Source organism: Kryptolebias marmoratus, linkage group LG3 (genome assembly GCF_001649575.2).
Source record: "Kryptolebias marmoratus isolate JLee-2015 linkage group LG3, ASM164957v2, whole genome shotgun sequence".
In the NCBI taxonomy this organism is placed as follows: Eukaryota; Metazoa; Chordata; class Actinopteri; order Cyprinodontiformes; family Rivulidae; genus Kryptolebias; species Kryptolebias marmoratus.
In genome coordinates, this window is record NC_051432.1 from 13,616,462 (window position 1) to 13,629,333 (window position 12,872).

At 39.4% G+C, this 12,872-nt stretch overlaps 1 protein-coding gene across 2 annotated transcripts in view; it reads right to left on the reverse strand.

Moving 5' to 3' along the window:
* The window catches only part of inpp4b (inositol polyphosphate-4-phosphatase type II B), a 165,749-nt gene extending 163,491 nt beyond the window's left edge, over positions 1-2,258 (reverse strand). Inside the window, exon 1 of one of the 2 annotated variants that reach the window (XM_017408889.3) lies at positions 1,947-2,031. In XM_017408889.3, the coding sequence (XP_017264378.3) occupies positions 1,947-2,031 (85 nt within the window). Of the gene's footprint in view, positions 1-1,946 lie in introns of both variants that reach the window. The other variant, XM_017408879.3, reaches the window with a different exon arrangement.
* Positions 2,259-12,872: the final 10,614 nt, after the last annotated feature.

Sequence of the window (12,872 nt, forward strand, 5' to 3'; positions counted from 1 at the left end):
CCCAGGACACGCTGGAGGGACTATGTTTCTCGGCTGGCCTGGGAACACCTTGGGATTCCCCCGGAGGAGCTGGCTGGCCCAAGTGGCTGGGGAGAGGGAAGTCTGGGTCTCCCTGCTTAGGCTGCTGCCCCCGCGACCCGACCCCGGATAAGCGGAAGAGAATGGATGGATGGATGGATAGAAGTGGTCGTCCTTGTGTGCAGTGCTTGTTGATTATGGCCACATATGGTTCTGTGTATTTGTGCAAACATGGCTGTGTCTGAATGACTTTGTCATTTTCTCTACAGATTTGTATGTTTCCATGTTGGTAACTGTACAACTAGGCTGTTTCAGATATTCAGTGGTGTTGTTAAAGAAGCTTCATGACTTGTGCTTTCTCTCCTTTTGTGCAGCTCTCTTTGTTTATCCCTTCAGAGAAGATCATTTTGAACTTGCATGTCTGCAAAAGATTAGCAACTCTTCATTTAGTATTTTTAGCATTGCTTATATGGAGGATCTCCAACCTTTTCTTGTTGTGATGATCAGCTGGTTTAGTTTGTCTCTGGCTTTGCTCATTAATGACAACACATTCAGACTGTATGGATCAAAATAGCATTAAAAGTATAAATGTATAGATCACATGCAAATAAAAAAGAAACATTTAGGCTACATTCACACTGCAGGCAAAAGTGGCCCAAATCTGACTTTTTTATATCACATATCACAAATCTGATTTATTTTATTTTTTTCACATTCAACCCAGACCACTTTTATATGTGGTCCCAGATCATATACATACATATCTGATGCTTTTCAAAGTGACCTCAGTCTAAACTGTCATGTCACATTTCATCTGACTTACGTCATTGCAGTGTGACAGATGTCACAACTCTGCACTGGATTAGGCAGGAAGTGGCAAGATCAAATGTAAACATGTGACAAAACAAGCATGGCAGACACAGTTGACGGAGCTAGTCAGTGGAAAGAAAGTAAGGTTTTGGATTTCATTATTATTTGGGGTAACAACTCTGTTCAAGCTAAACTTGAGGGGTCATAACATAGCTGGGCTCTGTGACGTCACTTCACCTTCTGCGCAAGCGGGTCACTTAAGGGCTGTGGACTGTTCACACAGGAGTCTGATGGCGTTCACATTTAAATTATAATGTGAACAACTCAGCAAAAAAAAAAAAAAAAAAAATCAGATTTAAACAATAAGAGCTGCAGTGTGAATGCAGCTGTAGTCACACACAAACTCTTATGCTCAAACAGAAGTATGAAACAAACATGTTAAACTTTTTTTTTCTTGTAGAACCACAAAAAAGATGACCAAACCTTCAAAAAGTTCATTTTTTGTAACATAATGAATGCGCATACACTTATAGATGCGGAGAACTGAAATAATTTGACTATAATGCACTCACATTGCAAAAGCAATTAATTGAAAACCTGCAGAAATAAAAGCCAATGAGCTTTAAAGTTGGCTACCTGGCATAATTTGTGGAATCACAAGACTTGTGGGGTATCAACATGACACTGCAAAAAAAAAATAAAAGAAAAAAAAAGAAAAAGTATGCCAAAAAAATAGAGCCCTAATATTACCTGGAAATCATAACATTGTGTATAAGCTTTACTTTTTAAAAATAATCATTTAATGATTTGAAAACTCATGTAAATGACATAAATGTTTGATTTAATTTGACAGAATCTGCATTAATAGGACATGAGTTTTCCCAAGTATCAAAGTAAACGCAGTCATAAATCTTTGTACCAAAACCTCCCCCCTTGTTGTTTTTACTCTGTCAAAGACGCATTCACTCATTTTTTTGTGTGCGAGAAAGCGAGACATTTCTCCACCGGCACATTACAGAGACAGCAGCATATCTTACATGAGACAAGGAGTTACAGAGTTACACTGGAGCAAGGAGGACTCAGTAAGTCTCACAAACAACACAGCGCAGGCAGCTCACCAGCAGCACTCAGTCCTTCAGGGTTGGCGCTCAGCTCCTTCATATCAACCACGCAGTGTCCCAAGTGCTGGATGCCGTCCTCCATCTGTCCAGCTTGCCCCTCACTTCTCCCCCTCGCTCCTCCACCTCTTCCACGAAAAACCACAGTCCAGTCCAGTTCCCCGGCTTTAACGCAACCTGCCAGGGCAGAAAAGCTGTCACAAAGATAGCAATCCGCTCGCCTCGCTTTGCTTGCTGCCTCACAGCATGCTCTCTGTCAGCTTTAAAGATGCCTTTTGGAAACTAATATGGAAGAGAGGAGCCGGCGAGGGAGCAGCAGCAGCAGCAGCAGAGGTAGGGGAGGGAGAGAGGTGAGAAAGAGAAAGAAGGAGAGGGAGGAGTGATGAGGGCGTGAAGCTCAGAATGAAAGCGAAAGCAGGACAGAATTGATGTTATGTGCGATGCGCAGCCCTATCCATCAATCTTGGGCTGACAGTGGGGGCACCTAGAAGCTGCACGGTGCAACACAGCCAGAAAGACACAACTCTGCCCTTCCATCTCCCTTCTTTTCTCCTCTTACTGCGCAGCCACCGCTGCATCCAGACATGGCAGCAGGGGTCCCTCTGATTTGTGACATTCATCTCCCGCCCCTTCAGCAGCCTGCTCTCGCCACCTTTTCCTTTTTCTGGCAGCAAAACAAATAAGCATTCAGCTGCTGAGCTCCTTGCAGTGAAACCAGCATCATGCAGCATGTATATTTTTTTAAAGTTGCATACCTACAAAGGCTAAGATCGGCTAAAAGGAGAATACTTAAATATTACAATAATTTGCAACTTTACTACCATATCAACAGGGTAAACATGGAAGAGAGGTGAGCTGCTATTCAGACACAAATCAGTCTTCATCACAGTGTAATGAGACATCAGCAAATATTTTGTTTAATAAGCAGGTAAGAGCAGGTTCAGTGTCTTATTTTTGTTTGTCACTGTCACCGCTTCAATTCGTACTCATAATGTGGATGTTATTTGGCCACATTGTTTTTGATGCTACAGTTTGACTAAAACTTATTGAATTTATACCCTCCTAATGTCATAATGATTGTAATTACCCTTAAGGTTCAGAAAAGCTAAGGTATGTTATTATTAATGTTTATATTTTATAGGGAACATGAAATGGAAAGTCACAACGACTGAAGGAAGAAACGAGGTGGAGATTACTATTGTTTACAGAGGTTAATTCAACAACGATGGATCTACTGATTATTGGTGTTCTTACTTCTTTACTTTTGCAGGTTTTCGGTGGAGGCAGAATACCAGGAATCCAGGTAAGATAAGTGTAACAAGTACTTGATTATGTGGGCAGATCAAACGGGTGAACAGAGTGGCTGAGATGACTTCTTACTTTGTTTAGGAGGCGATTCACAGAGAGGATCGTCCGGAGGACATTCGACAAATGGAGTTCAGAAGACAAAGGCAGGACACGCAATGAGATACACAGAGAAGTTTAAATAATCTTAAAAATAACAAGCCAAACACAGATTATTAAAAAGGCTGAACATGAACTTTACCCAGTGACGTTAACAGTTCAGTGAAGAATGGTGGTTTAACTTAAATAGCGGTGCCAGTCAACCCAGATCAGTCAAAGTCGTGTGCTGCAGCTGTAACACACACAGAGGGGAGGGGGGAAATCTACATGCCTCCCAACAGTTGGACATAGAGCATTTATCAGGGTGGTCACAGTAGAAGGTAGATATTAGGTTGGGTTCCAAGATGAAGGAGTGAGGGATTTCTCTGGGTCATACCCTTTCCAGTTAACCAGGTATTGGAAACCCTGGCCCCTATGACAAACATCCAGAATGAGCTGGAGGATGTAAGCAGAGCAGTCAATCATGAGTTGGGCAGGTGCTAAGGGTGTGACTGAAGGGCACAAAGTGCTAGATCTGATAGGCTTTACTTGGGAGACTTGGAAAGTAGGACTGATCATAGCCTTGATCTTAAAAGACCAAGTGGGAGCCACTTTATTTGAGGTGTGCTTGTGGGGAATGACAACCACACTAGATGGGGGTTCTCTGCCAATCTGCATCCATTTTAGTTTGTTTTGGTGCAGAGGAAAACTGACTTGATCTAGCGCTACATTCAACAACCCATCAACAGGTGGATACATATTCTTGAGTGTCCATGTCCATGGTAGGCCAAGAAAAGGATCTGTCGAGAAATTTAAGCATTCAGTTAATCCCTAAATAGAAGGTGAATTTTGCTGTGTGAATCCACTGGAGAACCCTGAGTGAAGAGTCTAACAGGAGGTCCATTTCCAGGATCAGGTTCAGAGGCCTGGGCCTATCGGATGATGTCCTCGATCTCCCATGTGGGAACCCCAACAGCACAAGAGAAGGGCAGAGGGTTCTCAGAGGATATGGGTTTGTTGAATACAGCATTAAACAATTTCTGAAAGTTGAGGTTGTTCAAAGAACTTTCTACAACAGGTATAATGCTAAATGTTCATAAATGTTCCACAGAATGTGACTTGAAAAGATCAGAACCATCCATTTTGGAAACTAAATTTAGAAAGATTAGCGTTACATACAGTTACAGGTCATGGGGTGGGGATGTGTGGGGGTGGAGGGGGTACAGAGCCATGTGGAGTTCATGTGCTGTCTTCAGTCATCCGGTCAAGGTTGGGGCTCGTGCCAAAAACCAAAATGAAGATAAATGGGTCCCTGCAGAGGCAATAAGACAGAGGATGAATCCCACTCTGCACAAGGAGGTTTCTCCTTCACTTCCTACCACTCTCTCCATCCATTTATCCCTTCATCCCTCTGTGGCCACATTTTTCATGTTTTCCACCCCCTTTTTTTTTCCTTACTCCCTTGGAGCATCACGATGAATGTTATCTTTTTCAGTTTTAATGAAAAAGTGAAGGCTCACACGTACACATAAAACATGATCCTATGCGTTTGTGTATGTATGTGAGCGTGCGCGTAGAGTCAAACAGATCTGCGGAGCGATCCAATAACATTCTAATACGTTTCTTTTAAAGGCGACATGTGTTGTCTTATTAAAGCCTGACTGATAGAGGAGGCTGGAGAAAAATCAATAGACAATGCACTAAGAGATGGTGAATAGCACACTGAGGAGACCAGAGCAAAATAAACATGCCCTTTTTAGCTATTCGGCCCCAAAGCACAGAGAATAGATCCTCACATTTAACTATTCCAATAGTGCTTGAGGGCCATTAGAATTTGACGTGCGCTTCTTGCAGGATTACCTGAAGAGAAGCCAATAGCTTGATTCATGCTGGAGTTCGGATGCCAGGGTTTCACAGTTTAGTAAAGTGAGGAGAAACCAAACGGTCCAAGTACACATTGCAACTAAAACGTGAGCTACCTGGGGCAACTCTCAATTAATCCAGTCCTTTTAATCAATAAATCATCAAATAACACATCTGATAATTAACACGTTCACTGTTATTCAAATCGGCAGTTTGTTTTGTGGTTCTTTTAACATCTATTGCGCTTGACGGTTTTACTCGTGGTAACAGAAATCCGCACTCTGTCTGTGGCAACCGCACGGACAATAACAACAACATCAAAGAATTGCCTTTTTAGATATCCACCCCTGCTGGGCGCGCTTTCTTTGATTTTTAACAAGAGAAAAACACATTGGGTGACAGCAGACCAGAAGAAAACAAAGAGAATCTGTTTTAATCTACTTGCTTTCTCAGTTTCAAGCTATCAGTGCCAAACAGTCTAATATGAAAAGTGCTTTGAGTTCTTTCCAGGGCTAAATGATAAACAATGAAACAGATCCGCTGTTGCAGGAAGCAGATGTCTTTCTCACCAAGTTGATTTTTTTTTTTTTTTTTAATTGACAAAGCATTTCTTTGGTAACCACTTAGCAGAAGTTGCGCTGCGTTGTCACAGTTATGTACTTCTAATAAAACACACACATAGTAGGATAATTTTGTCACTCAAAGACGGAGGGCATCTTTGCAGAGACCAATAAATACCTTCACCCTTTAAAAGTTTACCTGAAACCAGAAGTTATAATATATTGTATATTAAATATGTTGCAGCTGTGCTTGCTCTCAATTCAATTTGGATGCGATTTAAATGGAGGAAAATGCAAATTTTGTCACAATTTGCAGTGGAAGGTGGCATCAAAATGGAAATGGAGTGCCTTGTCAAACAATCCGAAATACTGAAGGAATAAGGCAATAAAAAAAAACAGAACAAATCTAACAAAACTGAGGTAGGACATTTTATAATCTGAGCAAAACAACTCTGACTCAGAATCAGTTCTGTGAAAATGACAGATAATAATAATAATAAAACAGAAAATATTCATTGCTTAACCCCTGCAAAAAAGCAACAGAAAAAAATCCACTTAACGCTTGGTGGTGAAATCCAACTAAAACTGTTTTATTAGTCTTAGCAAATGCCATGAACCATGTCCAACACACGTGAACATGGAAACATTTTATCAAATCATTACGCACCAGTATGTATATATATTGAATACTTTACATTTTAGGTATTTACTATATGTACTGTGGAAGATACAAAAACATGATGTCTAAAGTTACAGTTTTATCCTTATTCAGCTGTACTACTTTGTCTGCTGGGGCCACAATAAATGTCTGTCACCATCCACATCCATCTTGTTCACATTAAAAATGAATTTGACATCCATCCCCTTGCCTCGTCAGTCCTCCTCCTTTCAAACAATCTGGAGAGAACAGTCCATTGATTTCTCATCATGTGTTGTCATGTCATGTTACAACACTTTCACTGCACGGCGACAGATGTCCAAACTGACTTACAGTACATGTGTTCTTATATAAGGATCTAACAGAGCAAACACTGAAGTACTCACATTCTCATATTATAATATGGGTGTTGGTACTATGGTAGTAGGCCAGAGTTATGTGTAATATAGGAGATCATCTAGGGGTTTTATTGGGATGAATGCTGGTTTGGTGGTTGGGTCTGACACAAGCAGCTCCAGTTTGACAGACCCACATTTAGATCCACCAGAAAACTGTACCTTTCACTATTTCAACCTGTCTTAACTCCTATTTCTACTGTTTTTGTCATTAATTTTTAGTTTTATTGGGTTTTATATAAGAGTTAACTCCACTCCAGCAAATCTTAAAAAATAAATAAATAAAAAAGTAAAACAAATGATTAAGACTGGGGATGAAAAACACCTGGTTAAAGTTTAGGACCTACAATACCTGGTTAAGCTTATGTGAGAATACAAGTTTTAACAGACTTAAATACCATACCCAGTTGCCAAAATAATAAAGCATCCAGATGCTGTGTGTATGTGCTAAAAAGGGAATTTTACCGTAAAATAGATATTGTGTGTAGTTTTTTTTTGTTTGTTTTGTTTTTGAGTACAGGCTGTAATATGTACAAACAAAAAATATTGTTTTGAAAAACAATAAAATGACTGGAACTTGACACTTCAAAACATGGTATAAAATATGGATGACAGACGTTGTGATTAGTCGCCATCCATGTTCATTTACTTTTTCTTGGATTAAACCTAAGGACAAATAGCTGTGGCGGCCATCTTGAATGGGGTTGACTTATTTAGTTGTAGATGAACATTCTGCAATTACTTTCTGAGAGTGTAATTATAATCCGTCAACTGGTTCATGAGATATTTTGCTAACAGACAAACACACACACAGACAAAAACACTGTTGCCTCTCGCCTTTGCAAAAAAAAAAAAACGGATATAATCACAGACAGCACATCTATGCATTCTCAAAAAACAAAATGTATTTAACGAATTTATTCATCTTAAGGAAACGACCTCTGGAATGCACAGTTTGAATTCATTCATATTATTTAGTTATTACTTCTGTTGGGGAATGTTGTATTTACATTGGGGTATTTTGGTTTTAGCTGACTGGATATTTATTCTCCACAAAGGAGGGAATTTTCTTATCATGGCAGACATAAAGTGGTCAAATTGGTTATAGGCATCAGAGAGGCCTGAAACAGCTGTCATATGTTGGCAGGAAGGTTTCTTGCTGTTCTGTCAGTTTGATCTTTTTGTCACCAGAAAGCGTTAAAGTGAAGAAAGAGAGAACAAGTTTATCAGAGGTTTGCAGACATGTGACACGGGGCTCGGTGGTGGGATTCTTCTTTAATCAGTTCATCACGTTTCTCCTGAGGATTTCCTAACTATCCTGCCTTCACAGAAGTTTATGAAACAGATAAAGCTGCTTTTTAAATAAAGTCAGTCAGTGAACACATTTAATGATTATTGGCAACTTGATTAATATTTTCTGCTCATTTTAGCTATGAAGAGATTTCTTCCCTGAGCACATGGAGATATTTTTTCAGTGTTTAATGCAACTTTGGCTCTGACCAGTAATTAATATTTTAGGTAAAAGCTCAAACTAACAAGGTTAGTAAATATCTCTTAAAAGACAACATAGAGTCAGAGAGTTATGTTGGTTTTCTTTAACAGTGTATTAGGAGTGAATGTAATATTAAATTTCCTAGAAAACTAACAAAGAAAAGTAAGTAATATTTCAATAATCCTGTAAAATCAATCCCACCATCCCAAAACAGAAGACATAATACAGCTGAAAAACTAAAAAACTGTAAAACAACCTGGGAGCCTTGGTTTAAAAAAGCATTTCTGAGAAATATTACAACCTTAAAAAAATAACTGAGCCACATTGGTTATATTTGCAATGATTTCATTTGTGGACCAAACTGCCTTTATGACAGGAAGTATCAAAGAGTCGAAAAATCCCATTTATAAAATGTCTGTTACGCAACCCTGGAGCCTTTAGGAGCCTTTTATACCTGAATGATTCACTGGTCAGAGTCAAGTGGCGTAACACACACAAAAAAATTGTAAACGGTCAGGACTGAGAGTGACTTAACTAAAAATAAAAAGTAAGAAAAACAAAAAGGACACACAGGATATATTTACTTTTACTAACTAAATCCTTGTAGGCACTACGCTAAAATAATTTAATATTAAATATTTATAATAATATAATATATCATGTGTGTGTGCTAAAGTGGTCTTGAACAATAGTTTTTCTGATATAATTTAATGCCATAACATATGGCTGGAATAGTGTACAGGAATATCTGTACTGAGTATAGACTGGAAGTCCCACAGTCAAATTGGGAGACTCCACCTAAAGTGGTGAAGAATGGCAGGGCTAAGATACTGTGGGACTTCCAGATCCAGACTGACAAACAGGTGATGGCTAACCAACCAGACATTGTGGTGATAGATAAGATACAGAAGAAAACAGTGGTGATAGATGTATAAGGAGCACAAAAGGCTCAAGAAATACAAGGGCAGAAAGAGGAAAATAGAGAAGTTGTGGAAAGTCAAGGCCTTAGTGGTACCAGTGGTCATCGGAGCCCTCGGGGCAGTCGCCCTTAAACTGGAGCAGTGGCTGAAACAGATCCCAGGAACAACATCAGACATCTCAGTCCAGAAATGTGCAGTTCTAGGCACAGCCAAGATACTGCGCAGAACCCTCAAGCTCCCAGGCCTCTGGTAGAGGACCCGAGCTCAGAGGATGATAGAAGACCACCTGCGAAGGATAAGTTAATAAATATTATATATATATATATATATATATATATATATGTGTGTGTGTGTGTGTGTGTGTGTGTGTATGTATAATACATTGTTTATTTGAACATAAAAAGTTCAAGGATGAAAATGTTTTTTCTGCACATACATTTCATTTTACCTTTCAGCTCCTTGTTACGATTTTGTTGTGAACTCAAGGATGCAGACTTTCACAAGGAACTCAAGGAAAAAAAATTGATTTAATTATTAAAGAATAACATAAGGCTGACATGGCAAAAAAAAATATGGTCCATGGAGCTAAAAAAGTTTGGGGGCCGCTGGTGTAAACAACACAGTTTGACCATTTAGATACAAAAAAAAAATATATTAAAAAATGCTTCTGAAGGGACCAGACAAGTTTAAATCTTCAGTTATTTTATTTTATACAACAAACACAATCTGTTGGGAATTTGCATCTGTTTCACAGCTGTGGATTGCTCAACATTTGTGTGTGTGTTTTTACCTGGACATGACTGTGTGACATGGGAATGTGTAAAAAAAGAAAACCAGGTAAACTGTGTTAAAACACGTATTAACATAATATACCAAAGCACTTCTAACTGCATGCCACAGAAACTAAAATAACTGTGTTGACTGATAATTTCCACTGTGGAAAAGTGTGGAAAACAAGACGTGCAAGGGTTTCACAAGACCAATCGATGGTGCAACAGTTGGTAAAACCTCACAGAGAAAAACTTTGGACAGAAGAGAAAATCTTCCCTGAAACCTTTTAAACATCCGGCTGAATAGAAATATTGCTCTACTGGTGTAATTTTATGATGATTGTTCATATGGTAAAATAAATAATAGTGATCTTTCTTTTTTCTAATGTTTTTGTAATGTCTGAAGTCAGAGTACACAGGAATAAATATTGCATGCTGTTGTTATCTATTAATCTCCTAATGTAACTATTGTCAAATAAATCATGCATAGTGCACACTCACTACTGTCACCTATAATGTGCAGAGTGTTACAGTAAGTCAGCCACAGATCATAAATTCCCCTCCTCTTCATTCTGAACAACGCCCTTTCTGGTAACAGTTCAAACGAGCTACTTTATGTTTTATTAGACAAAACTGCAGTTTTTTGGGTTTAAAAACGATGTGGAGCTAAAAGGCCGAGCAGCTTAGAGGATTGGTTAATCAGCTAAAGAACAAATACCTACATTTAACATAAAACAGTGGCCAGAGTAGACAGCAGTTGTGCACTTTGAAGATTTGAAACGGGGATCAATGCAGACTTAAAGGGATAGTTTGGTCACTTTTGAAGTAATGTTTTGTCAAATAGTTATCAGTAGTTGGTTCCTCTATGACTGATGTCACTGCTGATAGGGTACTATACTATCACAATCAAATGACCAGACTATCCCTTTTAGTTTTACTTGATGAGGTCCTGCCAACTTCAGGATGAAAAGGAAGGTAACATCATGAAGGGTAAAACAGATACAGAAGGCAGAAAAGTCGTTTAACGCCAGCTGCCATTTGGGATCTCAAGCATATTGGTGCAACATAAGATCTTAAACTGAATGTTTTCCAACCATATGCAAATATAAAACACACAGAGTATAAGAAGCATGTGTCAGCACAGTCTATTCTCACCACATACCTTCTTGATGTATACAAGAAATGATGGCAGCGATTCATGCGGGAGCTGCCAACTCCCAGCTCGTGCCAGCTTGTTGGTGAGGGTGGGGGCAGGGAGACAGCTGAGAGGACTTCCCTCCTGATCCTGATGGGCTGTGTGCGCCTGCTGTCGTCGTCTGACAACGGCCATAAACAGCCCCACGTGCTCCTCGGTGTTTGGACCAGCCATCGGGCAGGCACTGCAGGGACTTCACCGAGACGACTCCCGATGATTACAGGCGGCTCATAGTCAGGTCTGTTTGCATGCTGCAGGAGGGCTAAAGGTCCTCAAGTCCTACAAATAGACTGAGATGTTCGGCGCTTGGTGGCGGATGAGCTGCAGGAGGCCATTCGCTCAAACGTGCAGGCAGTTCCGCTTCCGTCAACATGGAGAACCATTTCCAGAGATTATTAGGTACATTCGAAAGCATCAGTCACTAAATAATTTGAATCATCAGTTTTGGTTATCACCTATAACTGCGGCTGAGAGGTAATAATGTTTTTGTCTCTGTCTCTCTGTGTGTGTTTGTCAATTGTCTGTTAGCAGTGAATGCATTTTAATGAAACTCTCAGAACGTAACCATGGATGGACATCTACAACTGATTCACGTTTGGAGTTAACCCCATTTAAGATGGCTGCCACAGCTAATCAACTGTAGCTAACACAAAAATTGAGTAATTTTGACAAATATTGAGCTAAAGCATGATGTGATAGTAGCTGAGAGTCATCCTCAGCACATACTCTGTGTCCTCTGAGATCACACAAGATGGCAAGAGTTTGTGCATAAAATTATTTACAAGGTTTTTTAAATCAAAACAGTAACAACTTTGTTCCTTTACATCATAAGACGTTTTCAGCCTGAAAGGCAGAGGGCAATACGCAATCCTTTAAGGTACACTAGGCCTTTAATTTTATTTATGCACTCACAGAGCTCACTCTGTTAAACAAAACGATGATTAAAAGCGAGGACGGTGCAAGATTTTTGTCAAGCCCTGTAAGATGCAATAATTAACCTTTAGGGCCATTGGAAATGCTGGCCAAATAATGCAAAAGCACTGTGCTTTACATCCCATTTGTGCTCATAATCTGTGTGTAATTAGCATCTTATTTAAAAAGGGCCAGAGCTTATTGTGCTATCAACGAGTACAACAGCTTAGGGTGATTCATAAAAAATTTAAATGATCGGAAAGGAAGAAGAAGAAAAAAAAAAAAACTGAGTGCAGTAATGCTGAAATCCTCATGAAATTAAGTAACTCACTTTAAAACCAGTTGTTCGATTTGTAATGAAACTGTAACTAAGTAAATCATTTCTAGCTGTCAACCATAAAATTTAAATTATTTTTATGAAATAGTGTGCGAAGCTAATTGAGTCACTGAGCAAACTAAAAAGAACACACCCCAGTTTTTCCTCTATTTATCATTTTTATTGCATTCATATTTCTTTTTGTAAGAAGCCATTTTTTATGTTGAGCTTTTTTAAATTAGCTGTCCTGCTGACTACACACTACTTGTGTTGTCGCCTCACACTTGCTGTCAAATGTTCTGGCTTTCTCAACCAGAGGAGAGGACTGATGACTTTATTCACCGATTGATGGAAGTGGTGACAACATATGGAGGACATAACAGACCGGACCGCTTTGACAACCAAATCCCTCCTGGGCCCTGGGAAAGCATTACCTGTGATGCTATTATTAAAGGGCTGCTT